General features: G+C 55.6%; 2 protein-coding genes across 4 annotated transcripts in view; one reads left to right on the forward strand and one right to left on the reverse strand.

The window, feature by feature from the left end:
- Positions 1-3,373: 3,373 nt before the first annotated feature.
- On the forward strand, positions 3,374-12,970 carry SLC35D1 (solute carrier family 35 member D1). The gene is made up of 12 exons (XM_063406887.1): positions 3,374-3,630; positions 4,137-4,170; positions 4,242-4,328; positions 4,790-4,857; positions 5,435-5,506; positions 6,091-6,159; positions 6,475-6,577; positions 7,075-7,167; positions 9,295-9,362; positions 9,721-9,799; positions 9,970-10,052; positions 10,896-12,970. The coding sequence occupies exons 1-12, from the start codon at positions 3,416-3,418 to the stop codon at positions 11,002-11,004; spliced, it is 1,080 nt and encodes a 359-aa protein (XP_063262957.1). The 5' UTR covers positions 3,374-3,415; the 3' UTR covers positions 11,005-12,970.
- A 334-nt stretch (positions 12,971-13,304) lies between these two features.
- Positions 13,305-19,001, reverse strand: part of MIER1 (MIER1 transcriptional regulator) — a 37,150-nt gene continuing 31,453 nt past the window's right edge. For all 3 annotated transcript variants that reach the window (XM_063406886.1, XM_063406885.1, XM_063406884.1), the window contains 2 exons: positions 17,210-17,346; positions 13,305-16,194 (listed from right to left, as the gene is read on the reverse strand). In XM_063406886.1, coding sequence (XP_063262956.1) covers positions 15,869-16,194; positions 17,210-17,346 — 463 coding nt within the window. In that variant the 3' untranslated portion in view covers positions 13,305-15,868. The remainder of the gene's footprint in view (positions 16,195-17,209; positions 17,347-19,001) is intronic.

The following is a 19,001-nucleotide window of genomic DNA, read 5'->3' on the forward strand; positions in this document are numbered from 1 at the left end:
TCATGTCTGGGGTTCCCTGTGCTTTGTCCCTCAGAGCCTGATGGAAACCGGGGGCAGGGTTAGCTTGGGTTTGGGGAGAAATTCCTCCCTGGGAGGGTGGGGAGGCGGAGAGGAACTGGGGCTGCCCCTGCAGCCCTGAAGTGTCCGAGGCCAGGGCTTGCAGCAGTCTGGGACAGTGCGAGGTGGAACAAGGAGAGGTTTGTGCTCCCTTCCAGCCCAAACCTTCCCAGGATTCTGTGATCCTACATCCAGAGTGGAAATCTTTCCAGGAAATGCCTTTCCAGCATTTTGGTGCCCTGCAGAGAGTCCCTCCTGAGGCTGGCATGGCCAGGATGGCACCGTGGGACCCAGGACTCCCCAGCCTGGCACAGGGATGGGCTCAGCCGCCTTCCCCCCTGCAGCACGCAGGTTTTGGGGCACCGAGCCCCAGCCCGGCTCCCCGGGGCTTTGCTGTGCTTTTCCCGTCTCTCCTGCACTGGTGATGGCATCTCCCTGGCACTTCCCTGCCCTGCCAGCCCCTGGCTGTCACTGTCACTGTCACCTCCGTGCCCTCTTCATTGTCCTGCTGCTGCCAGGCTCCACAGCCCCTTTCCCCTCCCGGGACATGCCCGGAGCCCTCGGGGCCTTGGCCCGGCGCTGGCTGCACACGCGGTGAGGGGGAAGTGATGAGTTTGACATTTGTTATCTCCGGTGCTTGGATCTCTGCCCTGCCCCAGGCCGGGCCAGCAGCACGGACAGGGCGGGGCAGAGCCGGCTCTGGTGTCACCCCGAGAGCTGTGGCCGGCACGGGGGACACGAGGGACACAGACACGGCACAGGCCCGTCCCCTTCTTGCCCTGCTGGCAGCACTGCGAGGTGACACCCGGGGATTTGATCTCAAACAGCTGCGGTGGCACCTGAGCCCCGGCTGGTGCCAGGGGTGAGGACATTGTCCCCACGGGGGCTTCCCTGTCCCCACAGGGGCTTCCCTGTCCCCACGGGGGCTTCCCTGTCCCCCCGGTGAGGGGTCCCCGGGGACAGGGACGTGCCGGGGGGGCTGGCAGGCAGCGCTGCCTGCGTCAGTCCCCTGGCACCGCACCCCGGGCAGGGTCAGGTTCCTCCCCGCCCCTGCAGGAGGAAATTTTCCCGAGTCCAAGCTCCGCGGCGGGTTCAGGACAGCCGGGGCCTGCTGCAGGAACAAGGAAGGTGATGCCAATGTCACAGGGGGGTTGACTGTGATTTTTGGCCAGGCTAAAAGGACACCCGAGATATGGGAAAGTCGCTCCCGGACTTTAAAGCCGGTTTGTCCTTCCCGTGCCAGGGAACAGCCCCTGCTCCTTCCCTGTGAGCAGGGCGGCAGCACGGACATGAACCAGCCGGGAAAAGGAAAGTTCGGGCAGAGTTTTTTGCTTTTCCCTGCGAGGGGAGAGTGCCGGGGGAGCCGAGCATGCCGGGGCGGGTGGCAGCTCCTGCCCGCCGTGCCCCACTGCCCTCGGAGGGAAGGCGGGCCCTGCCTGTGCCCGGGCAGGTCATGACAGAGAGAAATTTGGGAATAACGCTCCCCAAAATGGGGCTGGAAACGCAGCCTTGGCCACGGGCAAGGAATGTCCCACTGCTGCCTTCCCTCCTCACTTCGGGAGCGACCCCCAAATCAACCCTGGGGGGATTTAAAAGCCCTGGAGGGATTTAAAAGCCGTGTGGACGAGCATGGGATAATGGTGGCCTTGGCAGTGCTGGAGTGGTTGGACTGGATGGTCTCAGAGGACTTTTTCAATCCAAATGATCCAAGGTTTTATGGAATTGCTGCTGTTTGCAAGGCGAGGCTGGTCCCTCACCCCCCTGCACCGCCCCCCATGCCCACCCTCCATCCCCCCACACCGCCCGCTGCAGCTTTGGCCCTGCAGCCCTTCGGGGGCTCCGGGACCCTCTGCCCTTGGGGCTGAGCTGTGGCCGGGTGGGAAGGGCCGGGATGGGCTGCTGGGAGCCGATTCCCCGCGGGGACGGGCGGAGGTGTGCGTGTCACTCCTTGTCCCCCCGCTCAATCTGTTCCCTCCGTTCGTCCCCTAGGGCGGAGGCGTTTTTGTGCTCCGAGCTGCCTTGTTTTGGGATTTTTCCACTTGGCAGAGCATAGCCCGCAGGGGAAGATTTAATCTCTGAAAGGGAAGGGCTGGTGCCAAAATCCTGCGTGCGGGGTCACCCGAGGGCAACACCCGGCAGGGTGCTGGGCCCCCGGGGCCACCGTGTCAGGGACAGCGGTGCCAGCACGGCCCTGGCCCCCCAGTCTTGCTGTGGGGAGGGGCAGAGGGACCCCTGTCCCCCTGCCCACACAAGGCACACGCGTTTGGTGTCCCCTTGTCCCCACAGTGCCCCCCATGCAGGGCCCGGTGCCCCCCCATGTGTGACCTCACCCACGCCCCCTTCCCCTCTTCATGCCCCCCCTGCCCCACCCGGGGGGTTCCACTCATCAGTGCTGCCCCTATAAATCCCATGGGATGCCCCCCTTGCTGTGCCCCCTCAGCAGCCCTGTCCCACCCCAGCAGTGCCCCCCACACCCCGTGCGATGGCCTCCCCTGCCAGTGCCCTCACCCAGACCCTCGGCTGTTCACTGCATCCCAACCCCTGTGCGATGTTCCCCCATCCCATTCCCCCCATCAATGTCTCCCAATCCCACCCCCTGTGCCTTGTCCCTCTACCAGGGCCCCCATCCCAGACCTCTGCTCTATGCCCCCATCCCATCCCCCCCCAGTCAATGCCCCCCAGTCCCAGCCCCCTGTGCCATGTCCCCCCCAGTCAATGCCCTCATCCCACCCCTGTGCTACCACCCCACCAATGCCCTCTGTGACACCACCCCATCACTGCTCCCCATCCCAGGCGCCCAGGTTCCTCCATCATTGCCCTCCATCCCAGTCCCCTGTGTGATGCCCCCCCATCCCAGCCCCCTTTTCAGTGTCCCCCCATCCCAGCCCCTGTAGGATGTCCCTCCATCACTTCCCCCTGTGCCATGTCCCCATCCCAGCTCCCTTTTCGATGTCCCTTCATCACCGCCCCCATCCCAGCCCCCTGTGGGATGTCCCTCCATCGCTGTCCCCCATCCCTTCTCCCTGCCCGACCCCCCTGTCCCAAACCCCTGTGCCATGTCCCCAGCCCCCATCCCAACCTTCCGTGCGATGTTCCCCCATCCCCCCTCCCCTCCCGTCCCCGCCGTCCCGGTCCCTCCCGCCGTGCCCGCGGCTGCGCGCTCCCGGCCCGTCCCTCCCGCCGTGCCCGCGGCTGCGCGCTCCCGGCCCGTCCCTCCCGCCGTGCCCGCGGCTGCGCGCTCCCGGCCCGTCCCTCCCGCCGTGCCCGCGGCTGCGCGCTCCCGGCCCGCCCCTCCCGCCGTGCCCGCGGCTGCGCGCTCCCGGCCCGCCCCTCCCGCCGTGCCCGCCCCGCCCCAGCCATGTCGGCCCCGCGCAGACGCCCCGCGGCCGCGGCCGGGGGGGGGCCCGAGGGGGCGGCCCAGGGGGGAGCCCCCGCCGGAGCCCCCGCGCCCGGCGATGCGGAGCGGGGCATGGCGGCCCCGCCGCTCTGCCTGCGCCTGCTGGCCGCCGCCTTCTACGGCCTCAGCTCCTTCCTCATCGTCGTCGTCAACAAGAGCGTCCTCACCACCTACGGGTACGGCCGCGCCGGCGGGAACCCCCTCCCCGGGATCGGGGCAACCCACCCTGGGGTCGGGAATCACCCCCCGGGATCGGGGTACCCCCCCGGAATCGGAAATCAGCCCCCAGGATTGGGGTACCCCCCCTGGAATCGGGTTACCCACCCTGGGATCGGGAATCAGCCCCTGGGGTCGGGGTACCCACGCCGGGATCGAGGTTACCCCCCCGGGACCGGGGATTCCCCCCGGGACCGGCGTGCGGACCCCCCGTGGGATGGGGACCCCGCCATTCACCCCCGTCCTTGGGGTCGGGACCCCCCTGTGTCACCCCCCCTGCCCCGGCTCCTTCCCCGCCCTCGGCACCCCCCGTGCACCTCCTGCTTTGGGGCTGCCGCCCCCCAAACCCCAACCCCCAAATCCTTTTCCTGGGTGTCCCCCCTGTCCCCGCCGGGCCGGGCGGTGTCCCCGTGGCCGTGGGACCCCCGGTGTGGGTGCCCCCCTGATCTGTGCTCCCCTCCCGCAGGTTCCCGTCCTCGCTGTGCGTGGGGCTGGGCCAGGTGAGTGTCCCCCCGCGTGTCCCCGCACCCCGAGCCCGGGGGGCCCTGGGGTCACCCCCTCTCTCTTGCAGATGCTGGCCACGGTGGCCGTGCTCTGGGCGGGGAAGGCGCTGCGGGTGGTCAAGTTCCCTGACCTGGACAGACACATCCCCCGGCGGGTGAGACCCCTCCCGGCACCCTGCTCCCTGCTCCGGGCACCCGAATCCCCTCCGCGGGCACCCAAATCCCCTCCCCAGCACCCAAATCCCCTTCCCAAGCACTCAAATCCCCTTCCCCAGCACTCAAATCCCCTTCCCCAGCAATCAGCTCTCCTCCCCGGACACCCAAATCCCCTTCCCAGCCACCAGCTCCCCTCCCGGGCTCCTCTCCCCAGCCCCGGGCTCCCTGCCCAGCGCGGGCTCTGTGGGATGTCCGTGCCTGTTCCCGGGATCCTGCGGCCATGGAGCAGCTCCGGACACGTGTGTGAGTGTGTGTGTGTGTGTGTGTGTGTGTGTGTGTGTGTGTGAGTGTGTGCGTGTGGAGGTTTCCATGGCGGGTGGCAGTAATTCCATGATTCCACGTCTATATTTATCCGCCGAGGGTGCTCTGGGGTCGCAGGCTCACCCCGCTGTTCTTGCAGACGTTTCCTCTACCTCTGCTGTACTTCGGGAACCAGATCACCGGGCTGTTCAGCACAAAGAAGCTGAAGTAGGGATGGGTTTGCTGCGCGGGGAGGGCTGAACCGGGCCCCGGGGCTTTCCGGGATCGCCGGGAGCCCTGCCGGGCCCCGGGGCTGTGGGTGACCGGGCAGGAGCCGCTGGGGCCGGGCACTTCCCTTCCTTCCCTGCCCACGCCGGGATGTGCCACGTGCGTGCTCCCAAAGTCCCGAAAGCTTCCCGCGGGCAGGGGGGACACGGGGCTGGCCCTAATCCTGGGGTGAGGTCTGGGGGTGTCCCTGGGGTCCCCATTCTGGCAGGGTGGGACACGGGGCTGGCCCTCATCCTGGTCTTAGGGTCTGGGGATGTCCGTGAGGTCCCCTGTCCTGGCAGGGGGGGACACAGGGCTGGCCCTCATCTGTGGGGTGAGGTCTGGGGGTGTCTCTGGGGTCCCCGTCCCTGGCAGGGTCAGATGTGAGGGGCTGTGGGTGCCGTTCCCACAGGGAGCGATTCCATGTCCATGAGGGAATTCCTGTCCCTCAGGGCAGGGCAGTCCCTGGTTTTGTCTCCCTGCTCCGTTTGGGATGTGGGGAAGGGGGACCCCTCTCACCCGCGCCCCTTCCCCGCAGCCTGCCCATGTTCACGGTCCTGCGGAGGTTTTCCATCCTCTTCACGATGTTTGCCGAGGGATTCTTGCTCAAGTGAGTGCCCCGGCCGCGGTGGCGGCTCCGGGCGGGTTCCGGGGCTGCGGCCGGGCTGGGCGGGGCCGGGCGGGAGCAGGGAGGGAGCAGGGAGGGATGCAGGGAGGGATGCGGGGAGGGATGCGGGGAGGGATGCAGGGAGGGATGCGGGGAGGGATGCAGGGAGGGAGCAGGGGCTGCCAGCCCCGATCCGGGAGCTGCCGGCCCCGATCCCTCCGGGTGTCCGCAGGGAGCCGGGGACGGGGATGTGCATCTGTGTCTGCACTTGGGAGCTGCAGGGAGCTGTGCCAGCCCCAATTCCTGCAGGGACCACTAAGAGCCCCTTCCCGGAGCTGCTCCACAGGCTGGGGGCTGCTCCGGGCCCTTCTCTGCCCCAGGCAGAGCTCCCAGCTCCTCCAGGCTTTTTTATCTCCCAAAAACCCCCAGAGACAGTTGTCTCAGGTCGGTTGGTTTGGGGTTGGTTTGGGGTTTTTCCCCCTTTCCTCAGGAAGGAAAGCTTCCCCCTGCTCCTCTCCAAAGCCCTCAGAGCGTTCCCAAGCACTGAGCAGTGGCTGATGCCGTGTCCTCCTGCGTCTCTTTTGCAGGAAGAAGTTTTCCTGGAGCATTCAGATGACAGTATTTGCCATGATCTTTGGTGCATTTGTAGCTGCCAGGTGAGCTGTCCCCATTCCCGTATCTCCAGAGGGTCCGTGCAGTGGGAATTGAGTCCCACGGTGTGTCCCAAGAACCAAAGGATTGAACTCTGATTTTTCCCCTCCCCTCATACATGCTCTCTAGTAGGAAAGAATGTTTTCCTGACCCAAATCCCAACCAACCTGGTGATTAACTTTTCCTGACAGCTTGCTGGCTCCACAGAAGGTGGACGGGATCTTCCAGGCCCTGTCCCTGCACAGCCTGGGGTTTAAATTTAAAAGGGGTTAAAATGAAAAAGGTTTCTCTTTTTGAACTCCTGCTTTTTCCCTTTCCAGTGCTGACTTGGCATTCGACCTGGAGGGATACATTTTCATCCTCATTAACGATGCCTTAACAGCTGCAAACGGTGCCTACGTGAAGCAGAAGCTGGATTCCAAGGTGGGATGAGCTCTGGCTTCCTTTGGGATTTCAGGATTTTGGTGTCTGTGAGGGCACAGGGGAGAGGCTCACCCGTCCCATTCCCACAATCTGTGCAGAGCTGGAGAGGGGCTGGGGACAAGGGATGGAGGGACAGGACACAGGGAATGGCTTCAAGCTGGGAAAGGGGGGATTAGATGGGAGACTGGGAAGGAATTCCCAGCTGGGAGGGTGAGGAGGGGCTGGGCTGGAATTCCCAGAGCAGCTGTGGCTGCCCCTGGATCCCTGGCAGTGCCAAGGCCAGGCTGGAGCAGCCTGGGACAGTGGGAGTTCCCTGCCCTTTGTCTGGACGAGCTTTAAGGTCGCTCCCAGCCCAAACCAGTCAGGAATTCCATGGTCTATCCAAATTCCCACCCTCCAGCTCCTCTGTCTTAAGGAATCCCCCTGGATGGAGCTGCAGTCCCAGTCCCGGTGTGGGTGAATTCCTGTCCCCACTCACAGCCGTGGGTGTTTTCCAGGAGCTGGGGAAGTACGGGCTGCTCTACTACAACGCACTGTTCATGATCCTCCCCACCCTCACCATTGCCTACGTCACTGGAGATGCACAGAAGGTAAAATCTCCTCCCCAAATCCCTGGAATTCGGGGCACAATTCCCCATGGGCAGCCCGGGGGGCTGAGGAGGAGCTGGGGGAAGGGGAGGCACCCCAAAACCAGCAGAAAGGAACTGCAGCTTTTACGTTGGGCTTAAACCCACAGAGTTGCTCCATTCAGGCATTTTTGTAATGCCTGAGGAACAGGGAAGTGGAGAGCAAGAAGAAAACCCAAATATTATTTAAAGCAAGCTGAGTAATTTTAGAATCAATGAGTTCCTTCAGATTTTTTTTTCTGTCCTCCTCTTGCTGGGGCTGTTTTGTTGAGTTCCTATGTGGGTTCACTTTGCTTGTGGTGCCCCATCGGGGCTGTGGTCCTGGAGATGTGAAGAAATAAAAATAATAATACTACTAATAATACAATAATAATAATAATAATATTTCTATAATTACTATACTATTAATATTAATGTTAATGTTAATGAGAATAGTTTACCTGTGGTCCTATATACATGAAATTAATCTTTATCATTACTATTATGAGTATTTACCTGTGGTCCTGTATACGTGAAGTTATTTATTATTATTATTACTACTACTATTACTAATATCACTATTATCATTAACATTAACATTAATATTTATATTGATATTTATATTGATATTAACATTACAGAATATAGGAATAGGAATAATAATAAATAACAAATAATACATTAATAGTAATGATATTAATATTATTATTTATTGCTGTTGCACTCACTGATGTGCAGCTGGCTCTCCTGAGCAACAGATTCCTTTTTCCTGCCTGTTTTGTTCCAGGAATTCCGATAAATTCCCTCCTCCAAAGGCTGGAGGTGTCCCCCGCCCTGGGGGTGCCCTGGGGGCGCTGCCAGCCCCTGTGTCCCCTGTGGCTTTGTCCTCGTTAGGAGCTCGATAATGAGCCGGGATTAATGAGCTGGGATTAGCAGGGCTGGAGGGGTGGAGGTGCCTCAGCCCCGCCTCCGGAGCGCCTCCAGGGCTGGATTTGGGATAAAAGTGCCCATTTAGGGCAGGGAGGTGTTGCTGTGAGCAGCCTCTGTTCGCCGCAGGGAGAAATGGCCTTTTTTATTTGCTTTTTGCCCTGAATGAGCCCCTTTCTGCCGGGCACAAAGATGCGCTCTGTGCCGGGGCTGCTGCCGGGAACCTCCGCCTTGGCAGCTCCAGGAAAACCCCCCTGGGAAGGGCCCGGAGCCTTTCCTGGATCTGGGAATTCCTGTGGTTCCCCGGGCAGCATCCCAGGTAACACATCCTGCCCTGTGCTGTGAGCAGAGCCCTGCCCGGGGCAGGGGGTGCCTGGGCTGCCTCTCCAAGGCTGGATTCGGCATTCCCGGGGGAAATGCACTCCCAGCAGCCTGGCTGGAGCCCTGGGAGCTTCGGCATTCCCTGTCCAGCTGGGAAGGGAGAGAGGGAAGCAGCTCTGGCCCTGCCCTGCTCCTGCCTTGTGGCTGAGGCTCCTCTGCAGGATTCCACTTGGATTCCGGGTGTCTCCAAGGATGGAGACTCCCCCACTTCCCTGGGCAACCTTGGCACCTCTCCCAGAGTCTGCAGACATCCAGAGGGACCTCCCTGTGTGTCCCTGCGTGTCCCTGGCGCCGTGGTGCTGTCCCTGGCACCTCTGGCAGGGCCTGGCTGCTCCTCCTCGGCTCCCGGCTGGGATCCCTGCTCCCCAGGCCCTGCAGGATCCTGTGGCCCCTCTGGGCTCTCCCTGGCTGGATCCAGCACTCCAGATGCTCCCCAGACCCCAAAAGCCCAGGAAAAAAGCCCTTCCCTGAAATCCAGGCTGCCTCGAGCTGCTCCGGAGGTCACGGCTCCCCTGGGATGTGCTGGCTGTGGTTTGCAGGGAGGGAATTCCAAAATGATCCAATTCTGGCTAACAGCCAGATCCCTCTGGCTTGGGAGACTCATTCCCTGCTTTTCCAGAAGTGCTGAGGCTGCAGGTGATGCCACTGGGGCTCCCTGGTCTGGGATGTCATTCCAGGCTTGGAATTGAGTTGGTTTTTCCTGCTGCGAGGTGAAAGGCGGTGCTGGGGGGCTGCTCCTTGTCCTGCTGGGAATTCCTGGGAATTCTGTGCTTCCCAGGGCTCTAAAGCTGCTGTTCCCTGCAGGCAGTGGAGTACCAGGGCTGGGCAGACACGTTCTTCCTCGTGCAGTTCACGCTGTCCTGTGTGATGGGGTAAGGACGGGGAGCAGGGAGGGCACCTCCATTCCAGAACCAGGGAATTGGGGTGCCCTGGTATTCAAAAATCCCCCTAAATCCCCAGCCCTGTGAGGGAGACCACGCCTGAGAGTTGTGGTGGGTGGGAATCATCTCCCAGCCTCCTCCAGAGCAGGTTTAGCTAAAAAAGTGGGATAAATACTGCTGGAGAAAGGATGGGAATGGCTCAGGGAAGGCTGGAATGCTTCAGGCTGGGAGAGACCTTAAGCTCACCCCGTTCATTCCCTGAATTCAGGGACTCCTTCCACAGCCAGGGTGGTGGGATGAGGCCATTCCCAGGCTCCAGGTTATCCCTGACGCTGGCTCTTCCCCACAGGTTTATTTTGATGTATTCCACGGTTCTTTGCACTCAGTACAACTCTGCTCTTACAACTACAATAGTTGGCTGCATTAAGGTGAGTGGCATTCCCTGCTCCCAAAAATCCACGTTATCCCTTGGGAATGGTGTTAACCCCTCCTTACAACCCCAATGTTCCACCCCCTGCATTCCCTTCTCCATGAATTCCCTTTTCCATACATTCCTGTGTCTCAGGCTGTTTGTTCCTCCCGTCTTGTTCCTTTGCAGAATATTTTAATAACCTATATTGGGATGTTTTTTGGAGGAGATTATATTTTTACATGGATGAACTTCATTGGTCTAAATATCAGGTAAGAGCAGTGGTTTATTTATAATTTGTAAGTGAAAACTGGGGTGAAACTGAAATGATTTGATTGATTTAATGGATTTTTCCCCCCAGAAAAACCTCCATGGAATTGGGTTTTTTATGCTTGGTCTGTGGGAAGCTCCCAAGCTTGGTTTGTTTTAAAGCCAGGAGAATCCAGGAGTATCTTAGCAGGAAAATTGAGTTTTCCCTGAGTTGCCAAGCAGAGTCAAGGAATTAAGACAGCAGGATTTTTTTTTTTGTTTTTTTGGGTTTTTTTTCACCTGATATTTCTTATTATTCAGCTGTTGGAAAAGTTTCCTTTCTGGGCTGTGTTGTGGGAGTCTCTCCTGTCCTTCAGCAGGATCCCTGTGGGGTGGAACAGATCCAGCACTAGGCTGGGAACTTTGGCAGGAATGAAACAAAACACCCAGGTTTAGGAGGAAAACTGGGAATTCTCATGGAGATTGATGCTGCCAGCAGATCCCTGTGCTTTTCCTGGCTGTGTGGCTGATTCCAAACGTGTTCCCTGTGAACCTCTTGCAGTTTTGCTGGAATTAAGGCAGCAGCAGAAGAATTTTTGGGGATTATTTCACCTGGTATTTCATATTCCATATTAGAAAAGTCTTTCTGGGCTGTGTTGTGGGAGTCTCTCCTGTCCTGCAGCAGGATCCCTGTGGGGTGGAACAGATCCAGCACTAGGCTGGGAACTTTTGGCAGGAATGAAACAAAACACTTGAGTTTAGGAGGAAAACTGGGAATTCTCATGGAGATTGATGCTGCCAGCAGCTCCCTGTGCTTTTCCTGGCTGTGTGGCTGATTCCCAATGTGTTCCCTGAATCTCTTGCAGTATTGCTGGAAGCCTGGTGTATTCCTACATCACTTTCACCGAGGAGCAGATGAACAAGGAGCTGGAGGCTGGCAGCAAGATGGATATTAAAGGGAAGAGCTCCGTGTGAGCAGGGAGAGGCTTTTTTTGGGAAGCGACCTCTTTCTGCTCGCTTGATCGCGGGCAGAGCGTGGGAGGGGCCCGGGGCTCCTGCCACGGGGGTGCTCTTAATTTGCACAGCCGAGATTGCTGCCTTCACAAATCCTTGGGAAGATCCATGCAGCCTGCACGGGGAAGGATGGGCCTAATTAAGTCTGATCGGGAGGAATTAACGGGTTTCTAATCGAGCTGGAGTTGGCAGCGGCGACGGGCGCGAGCGGCGGGCGGGGCGAGGCCGCGGGTTCTGCTGGCAGGGACGTGCCAGGGGTGTCCCTGCCTGGATCTGCTCCGTGGGATCCCTGGATCTGCTCACCCAGCCTGGCTGGGCGCTGGGGCTGCCTCTGTGCCCAGCCTGCTCCCTCTGGAAGTTCGGGAATGCCGAGGCACCGCGCAGGATGCGAGCGCCGGCGTTCCCTGGAAGCTGCTCCTGGATGAACGTTCAGTGCTCTCTGGACTGAATTTTTAGCTGTTTTCTGTTTCACTTTCTGTTTCTTTGGTCTGTTAACCCACTTTTCAAGCTGGGTTTGCCCTCCTGGCTTTGTCAGAGCCTGTGTTCACCCCTGGCTTCCCGAGGCTTGGCGGATTTTCCTGGCGCTGCTGAGCTCTGCAGCCCCTCACTCCAGCCCTGGATTTGGGAAAGCTGCTGCCAAGATGCACCAGGGAGAAGCTGCTGGGATCACAGGAGAGCTTGTCCTGCCTGCCCAGAACATCCAGGGAATCTGCAAAGCCTGCAGCTCCCACCCCTGGGAGGGCACAAGGACTTAAATCTTCTTTTTTGGCAAGTACAGGGGGCCCACAGTTCTTGTTTTCCATGGAGTGAATGACCCTGGGTTTGTGACCCACTGAAAGAATGGGAATTGTAACACACTGGGCAGTGTTCAGTGATTTTTGAAGGTTGTCTGACCCAGCACTCCTTTCCAGGGCTTGTCTTTTGGTTTAAAAAGAATTGTTTTTAAGCTTGGCTAAAAAACTTGTAGTAAATAATGTACTCAGAGGTTTTTGTACCCTAACAGCTTCTCCAGGCGCTGGCAGTGGGGTTTTCAGGAGATGCTGAGGCTGGAACTGCTGTTGGGCAAAGCTGCATTTGTTGGGGTTTCTTGGAAGGTTTTGTGTGGGAAGGAGATTTTGTGTGTGGGTGCAGCTCCAGCCCGGCGTGCTGGGGAAGCTGTGGAGCGATTCCAGGGCCACAATTCCCCTTTTTCCTATGGAATTTTGTGCTCTCTGTAGGGACAAGGGGCAGTTGGGGTGTCCTGGAGCAGCCTCAGCGCGTTCCCCCTCCGAGCACAGTAAAGAAGAAATCCCTGCTTGTTTTGGCTCCCAAAATTCCAGCAAAACCTCGGCTTTGCCCCAGGGAGGGAGGGTGGCAAACCCTTCCTGCTGTGCACAAGCCCCCAGTCCCTGTCTGGTTCCATACTGGTTCCATACTGGTTCCATACTGGTTCCATACTGGTTCCATACTGGTTCCCAGTACCCAGGTGCTGCTGGGGTTGCTCCCCCTGCTCCTGCCTCTTGCTGCAGCATTCCCAAATTCCCAAATCCCTTTTTTCCCCCCGTGTGCTCCGACTCCGCCGTGCTGAGTTCACAGCCAGGAGGTTGATTCTGACAGAGGTCTGTTTTTAATGATTTTCTGTTTATTTTTGAATCTACTGGTTAGATTTGCAGTCCTGACAGGGAAGGATTTTTAAAGCTTATTTTGGCCATGCTGGGATCCTGCTGGATCCTAAATACTGGGAAAGCCAAGAATTCCTCTAACAGTATTTTCTATGCTATTAATTGACTTTAGAAAAAGTTTTCTATAGAGAATCTATTTACAAAATGAGCATTTTAGTGATGAAAATCTGAATGTATGGCAGGCTGTGGATGTGAGGAATGAGAGCAGAAAGGATTTATGTGCCTCTGTATTTTTGTATTTGCTTCCAATAAACCAATGAACCAAAGCTGCTCCTGCCTCATCCCTCTCGTCCCTGGCTGGAGAGGGTGGGAATGCTGGGGGTGGATAAATCAGGGATTTAGGGGGCTCTTCACAGCCCCAGCAGGGTGAGGTTGGCAATTCTGGGTTTCCAGCTTTGAATATTCCTTGAGAAGGGAAGAGGGATGTGGGAAACATTCTGGGGAATGAAGGAAACACTTGGAAGTTGATCCAGAAAAATGGGTTTTGTTTCCATGGGTTTCACTGCACAGTAACAGAGTCACTGCTCTCCAGCCTCTGAGAAGAAATATTCCACCCCTCTGGAGGAAAACAGAAAAGTCAGGAATTTTGGATGCAGACAGTAAGTTTAAAAATATTTTAATAAGCTTTTCCAGAATTGCAGACAGGGAAGGGGAGTAAGAGGAGGGAATTACTGACAGTGCAAAATACTGTGGGGAAAAACAGTATCAAACTCATCTGTAGGGTTTGTGTGTTTGTGGGATTCTCTAGCACATGGAACCCTTTGGGAAGCCCAAGGATTTCCTGTTGGACTGGATTCCCAATGCACTGAGGGCTTGGAGAATGAAAGCAAAGTTAGCAGAATTCCAGGATTTTCAATAGCTTTAGTAGTGCAATGACTTATCGAGTTATAGTGGCTGCAGTCTGAAACATGAACAAGGTATTGTATAAAACACCAGCATAAACAAAAGGTAAATTAGAATTAAATATTCTTAAAGCCTAGCTGAGCATTACATAGTGGATTATGGAATGTCAGGTCTCGTCTAAGTATCACCAAAAGAGGAAAAAAAAAGAAAACAAAGGAAAGATAAAAAACAAAGCAACATTCCTGAAAATATACACAGTGCTGGATTTCACACACGAGCCTGAGACAATTCACTGGAAACTTTCCTATGGATTTTTGGGAAGTATTTCCAACTTGGAACCGCAAACAGAGAGCATCAAAACAAAACTGAAAATAGGATTCTGCTTGTGTGGAACCGTCCTTGAGCTAAGAGGAAACTCTGAGGTGGTGCTCATAACCAGAGGGGAGAGTTAACAGCACCCTCTGCCTCAGGCATTAATCACTGCATTCCTTAATTAACACAGGCCTTAATTAACGAACCTCACCCAGAGGCTCTCCAGGAACAGGAATGGCAGAGCTGATCCTTCCCCACGGTTCTGGGAGCAGCAGTTCCTGCATCCATCCCCATCCTCATCCCGAGGGTTGGTTCATTCCTGATCACAAAGTCCAAGGAAAGTTCAGTGGAGAAGAAACCAAATCAGCCCAAGCCCTCAGCAGCGGGTCTGGGCTGAAACATCCATTTCAAACCATTCAGTTCAACTGGAACCACAAAGAGCAAAACCCTGAAGAGAAAAGAACCAATTCCAGGTGAAGAGCAGCCCTGTGAGGAGGAGCACACAGGGCTGTCAGTGACACAAATAACAATCACCCCCAACCTGAACAGAGCAGAGCTGGGCTGAGAAACACAACCAAACAAAACCAACATGATTGTGCATTTCAAAGGTTCCTGATTGCTGGGTGTAAATTCTACATCCACAACTTCGCAGTTTAAAACTTCAATTTAAGACTTGCAGTTTAAAACTTTGTATTTGTCGATGAGGAATTTTAGGTTTTCACACTGAAATGAGTTCTGCACAGCTCCATCTGAAGCTGCTGCTCTCCCTTCTCCAGGTGAGCATTCCCTGTGCACCAGAGCAGAATCCCAGGATTTTCTAGGTTGGAAAAGACCTTTGAGATGCCCAGGTGCAGGCTCTGCCCCCTGTGGTGCTCAGGAAGTGGAAACTTGAAGAGGGCTCAGTAAACTCCAGAATGTGCCTGCTGTGAAGCTTCTCGGAGTTCCAAATAAAGGGAGGAAGAAAGCAAGGAAATGTGTGCAATGCAAGCAGCATGCTTAACAAAAATCGAAACATTATTTACCAAAAAAACAAGAAAAAAACCACACATTGCCAAAATCAAATGCCTCCTAACCATTCTTATGTTAATTATTTACTAGTTTCTGGGAAGAAAATTAACAAGTTGGTGATTAACTTTTAAGTCCATTGGTTTGGTTTGGTTTGGTTTGGGTTTTTTTTTTGTTGGGTTTTTTTTTTAGAAAAGACTTCAGCAAAATAAAAGGAAGCTGACATTAGACTCAGGGTATCAACTCTCTCATAAAAGTTTACCAACTGTACAAGGTAAGAAAATTATACAAGCTTTTGTTTTAAGAAAGGACAGTTCAATCAAGACATAAGTACTGTAAAAATCTTTCAAAGGCTACAAAGGAATCTGGAAAAATACAGAATGTATTTCTTTAGCCCAGATAAAGAATATGGAAAGACATCATTGATGTCAACAATTTTACATACACAAACCTGACCTGGTTTATTTATTTACCTTTTAAAACTTCTATATATAAAAATAGTTGTGCTCATAACTTTCAGGATTCATGAGGGTTCCTTAATGATGGGATGACATTTTCCTCTCTCCAGCAGGAGTGGAAGTCTCTGTGCCTGCTCTGTCTTGGCTTTTCCTGTTTTATTTTAACTTCCTGCAAAGCCCCAAGTGCTTTGTTCACTTGTACACTGATTAAATGCTGTTTTATACATTAAATGCTGTATTAACACATTCTTTAATGTGTTAGGCTGGGAATATTTTTGCAGCAACTCACTGCTTTGTTCCTTAAATATTTAAGAGCCTTTTATCCCAGAACTGCAACTACCAACTCTGAGAAATTCAGTATTCTGCTGCTGCTTTTCAGCACTGAAAAACCCCAAATATCGGATCTTTAGAGCCGACTAGAAGGTCTCAGGAAACGAAAATAATCTCAGATTGTTTATGGAACTGGATTTTGGAAGGTAACCCATCAACCCTGAAAATTTTAGACACCCAGAATTTACTCCAAGGAATAAACTCAGCTCCCAGCACTCAGTCATCCAAAGTTTCCAGTTCCTCCAGCTTCCCGTGGGAGTTGCTTTCCTGGAAGAACTCTGAAGCACCCGGACTCTCCTTGCCGTTGCTGTTAATTCTTCTCCTTTTCAGAGGCCTCTCACTCTTCTCTTCCAGCTCGGGCTCGTTCCTGGGGGCTGACTGGGGCAGTTTGGGCTCGCTGGGGAGGTTTTCGGGCTCGTAGCCGTTGGTGTCCAGCTCCGTGTGCGGCGTTTTCTTCCCGCTGCAGGGCCCGTTGACGTGCAGCCCCTCGGGCTTGGCCTCCTCCCTGCCTGGCACCTCCCCTGGGCCGTTGGCAGAGACACCTGGGGGCAGAGAATCCCCATCAGCACAGCCCAACAGCACCACGGCCTGGGCTGGGGCACAAGAGCAGAACTTGAGTTAAAAATTAAAATTAAAAATTAAAATTAAAAATTAAAATTAAAAATTAAAATTAGAAATCCGGTGGTTCTCTGCTCCTCACTGTGGGGTTGATGGGCATTCAGGTGACACAGGGAGTTTTTCCAAGTCCTTCAAAGGAACAGAATGTCCTGGAGTGCCAGGCCTGCAGGAGCTGCAGCTGGGCTCTCCTCACCTGGCACTCTGTGCAGCTTCCAGGTGATTTCCACGCTCCCAGTGAGCCCCCAGCTCCTCCCTCAGCTCAGCTCTCCTCATTTCCCTTCCTGGCTCCTCTCCCGTTCCCAGCTGCCTTCCAGGCCCTCAGGAGCAGCTCCTGAGGAGCAGCAGGAGCTGCCCAGAGCCCAGCTCCCACCTCAGCTCTGTGCCCTGCTCAGGGCTCCCCACAGCACTGCAATTACAGCTCTGCACTGGCACGGGGCACACGGCAACTCACAAATCTCGGGTAACAGGAAATTCCAGGGGGCATTTATCTTCCAGACAAGGCCCCTGCCTAAATGCAAACATGGAAGGGCTTTTAAAAACCAGTTTTAACTTGAAATGGGCTGTTTGTCTCTGGGAGTGTTCACCTGGAGAAGAGCAGGCTTTGGGAGAGCTCAGAGCCATTTCAAGGGGCGAAAGGGGATCCAGGAGAGCTGGAGAGGGACTGGGAGGAACAGGACACAGGGAATGGTATTAAACTGCTAAAAGGGCAGGGATGGATGGGATACTGGGAAGGAATCCATCCCTGGGAGGGTGGCGAGGGGCTGGGCTGGAATTCCCAGAGCAGCTGTGGCTGCTCCATCCCTGCCAGTGCCCAAGGCCGGGTCGGAGCAGCCTGGGCTGGTGGGAGGTGCCCCTGCCACGGCTGGGGTGGCCCTGGGTGGGCTCTCCTGCCCCAGAGCAGGCTGTGCTGGTGCTGCAGAGGCAGGAGAGCCCTCTCACCGTTCTGGTTGCTGCTGGAGGTGCACTCGTCCCTCTCGGAGTGGCTGGTGCTGCTGTTGGAGGCGGCGGGCGGCGGCGACGGGGCCCTGCTGGAGGCGGCGCTCTCGCTCTCGTCCAGGAGCCGGTCCATGTAATCCCTGCAAGTAATCACACACGGCTCAGGAGACATCCATGGAATCCCTGCAATCACACACGGCTCAGGAGCCATCCCTGCAATCCCTGCAATCACACACTGCTCAGGAGCCATCCCTGCAATCCCTGCAATCACACACTGCTCAGGAGCCATCCCTGCAATCCCTGCAATCACACACTGCTCAGGAGCCATCCCTGCAATCCCTGCAATCCCTGCAATCCCTGCAATCCCTGCAAGCAATCACACACTGCTCAGGAGCCATCCATGTAATCCCTGCAAGTAATCACACACTGCTCAGGAGCCATCCATGTAATCCCTGCAAGTAATCACACACTGCTCAGGAGACATCCATGTAATCCCTGCAATCCCTGCAATCACACACTGCTCAGGAGACATCCCTGCAATCCCTGCAATCAAACACTGCTCAGGAGACATCCATGGAATCCCTGCAATCCCTGCAAGTAATCACACACGGCTCAGGAGCCATCCATGTAATCCCTGCAATCCCTGCAATCACACACACAGCTCAGGAGCCATCCCTGCAATCCCTGCAATCCCTGCAAGCAATCACACACTGCTCAGGAGCCATCCCTGCAATCCCTGCAATCAAACACTGCTCAGGAGCCATCCCTGCAATCCCTGCAATCCCTGCAATCCCTGCAATCCCTGCAAGCACACACAGAGCTCAGGAGCCATCCCTGCAATCCCTGCAGGCACACACACAGCTCAGGAGCCATCCATGACTCCCAGAAGAATTCCCAGAGCAGCTGTGGCTGCCCCTGGATCCCTGGCAGTGCCCAAGGCCAGCCTGGATGGGGCTGGAGCAGCCTGGAACAGTGCAAGGTGTCCCTGCCCACTGGACGGGCTTTAAGTTCCTCCCAAGCCAAACCATTCCATGATCCCAAATCCTTTGTTTGGCCTGTGCTTCCAAGGTGATCCCTTCAGGCACTAAACCCTTGGAATTTGCTCAGCCACCAACACCAAACCATTCCAGCACGTATAAATCCCATTTGTGCACAAAGCCCCCCAAAGGGGTAAAGTTAAAACCAAATGAAAAACTCCAGAGTTCAGGACATTCCCATCTCTGCCGTTTATTCCAGTGCTCCAGATCAGGGGAGGGATGGAAGATGGAAGCAAAGGGAGCTGGTGGATGAAGCCTTTGGATGTGGTGGGAAGGCTGGATTAGCTCCAGAACAGCTTCTCCTGACACGTAATTATGTTGGAATTACACCCTGAATTCCCTGAATTTATCTGCAAAATCATTCAAGAACAGACAAGTCCAGCCCTTAATGACACTGCTGCTGCAGCCCCGGCACGGCGGGGAGAGCTGGGGGAGGAACACCAGAAATCTGGGGCAAAAGGGAAAACTGGGGGGAAATGGAAAATACGGGGGAAATGGAAAATGGGGCAAAAGGGAAAAACTGGGGGGAAATGGAAAATACGGGGGAAATAGGGGAGAAATTGAAAATGGGGGGGAAATGGAAAATGGGGGCAAAATGAAAAACAGAGGGGAAAATGGAATATAGGGGGAAAATAGGGGAGAAATGGAAAATAGGGGGAAAATGGAAAATGGGGTGGAAATGGAAAATAGGGGGGAAATGGAAAATACGGGGAAAAATAGGGGAGAAATGGAAAATAGGGGAAAAACGAAAAATAGAG

Source organism: Prinia subflava, chromosome 10 (genome assembly GCF_021018805.1).
Source record: "Prinia subflava isolate CZ2003 ecotype Zambia chromosome 10, Cam_Psub_1.2, whole genome shotgun sequence".
In the NCBI taxonomy this organism is placed as follows: Eukaryota; Metazoa; Chordata; class Aves; order Passeriformes; family Cisticolidae; genus Prinia; species Prinia subflava.

Excerpts from the sequence above, each read along its gene's own strand:
- SLC35D1 (XM_063406887.1), top strand. The coding sequence starts at position 3,416 with ATGTCGGCCCCGCGCAGACGCCCCGCGGCCGCGGCCGGGGGGGGGCCC. Across the intron at positions 4,171-4,241 it reads TGTGCGTGGGGCTGGGCCAG|ATGCTGGCCACGGTGGCCGT; the intron begins GTGAGTGTCCCC and ends TCTCTCTTGCAG. Across the intron at positions 5,507-6,090 it reads GCCGAGGGATTCTTGCTCAA|GAAGAAGTTTTCCTGGAGCA; the intron begins GTGAGTGCCCCG and ends TCTCTTTTGCAG.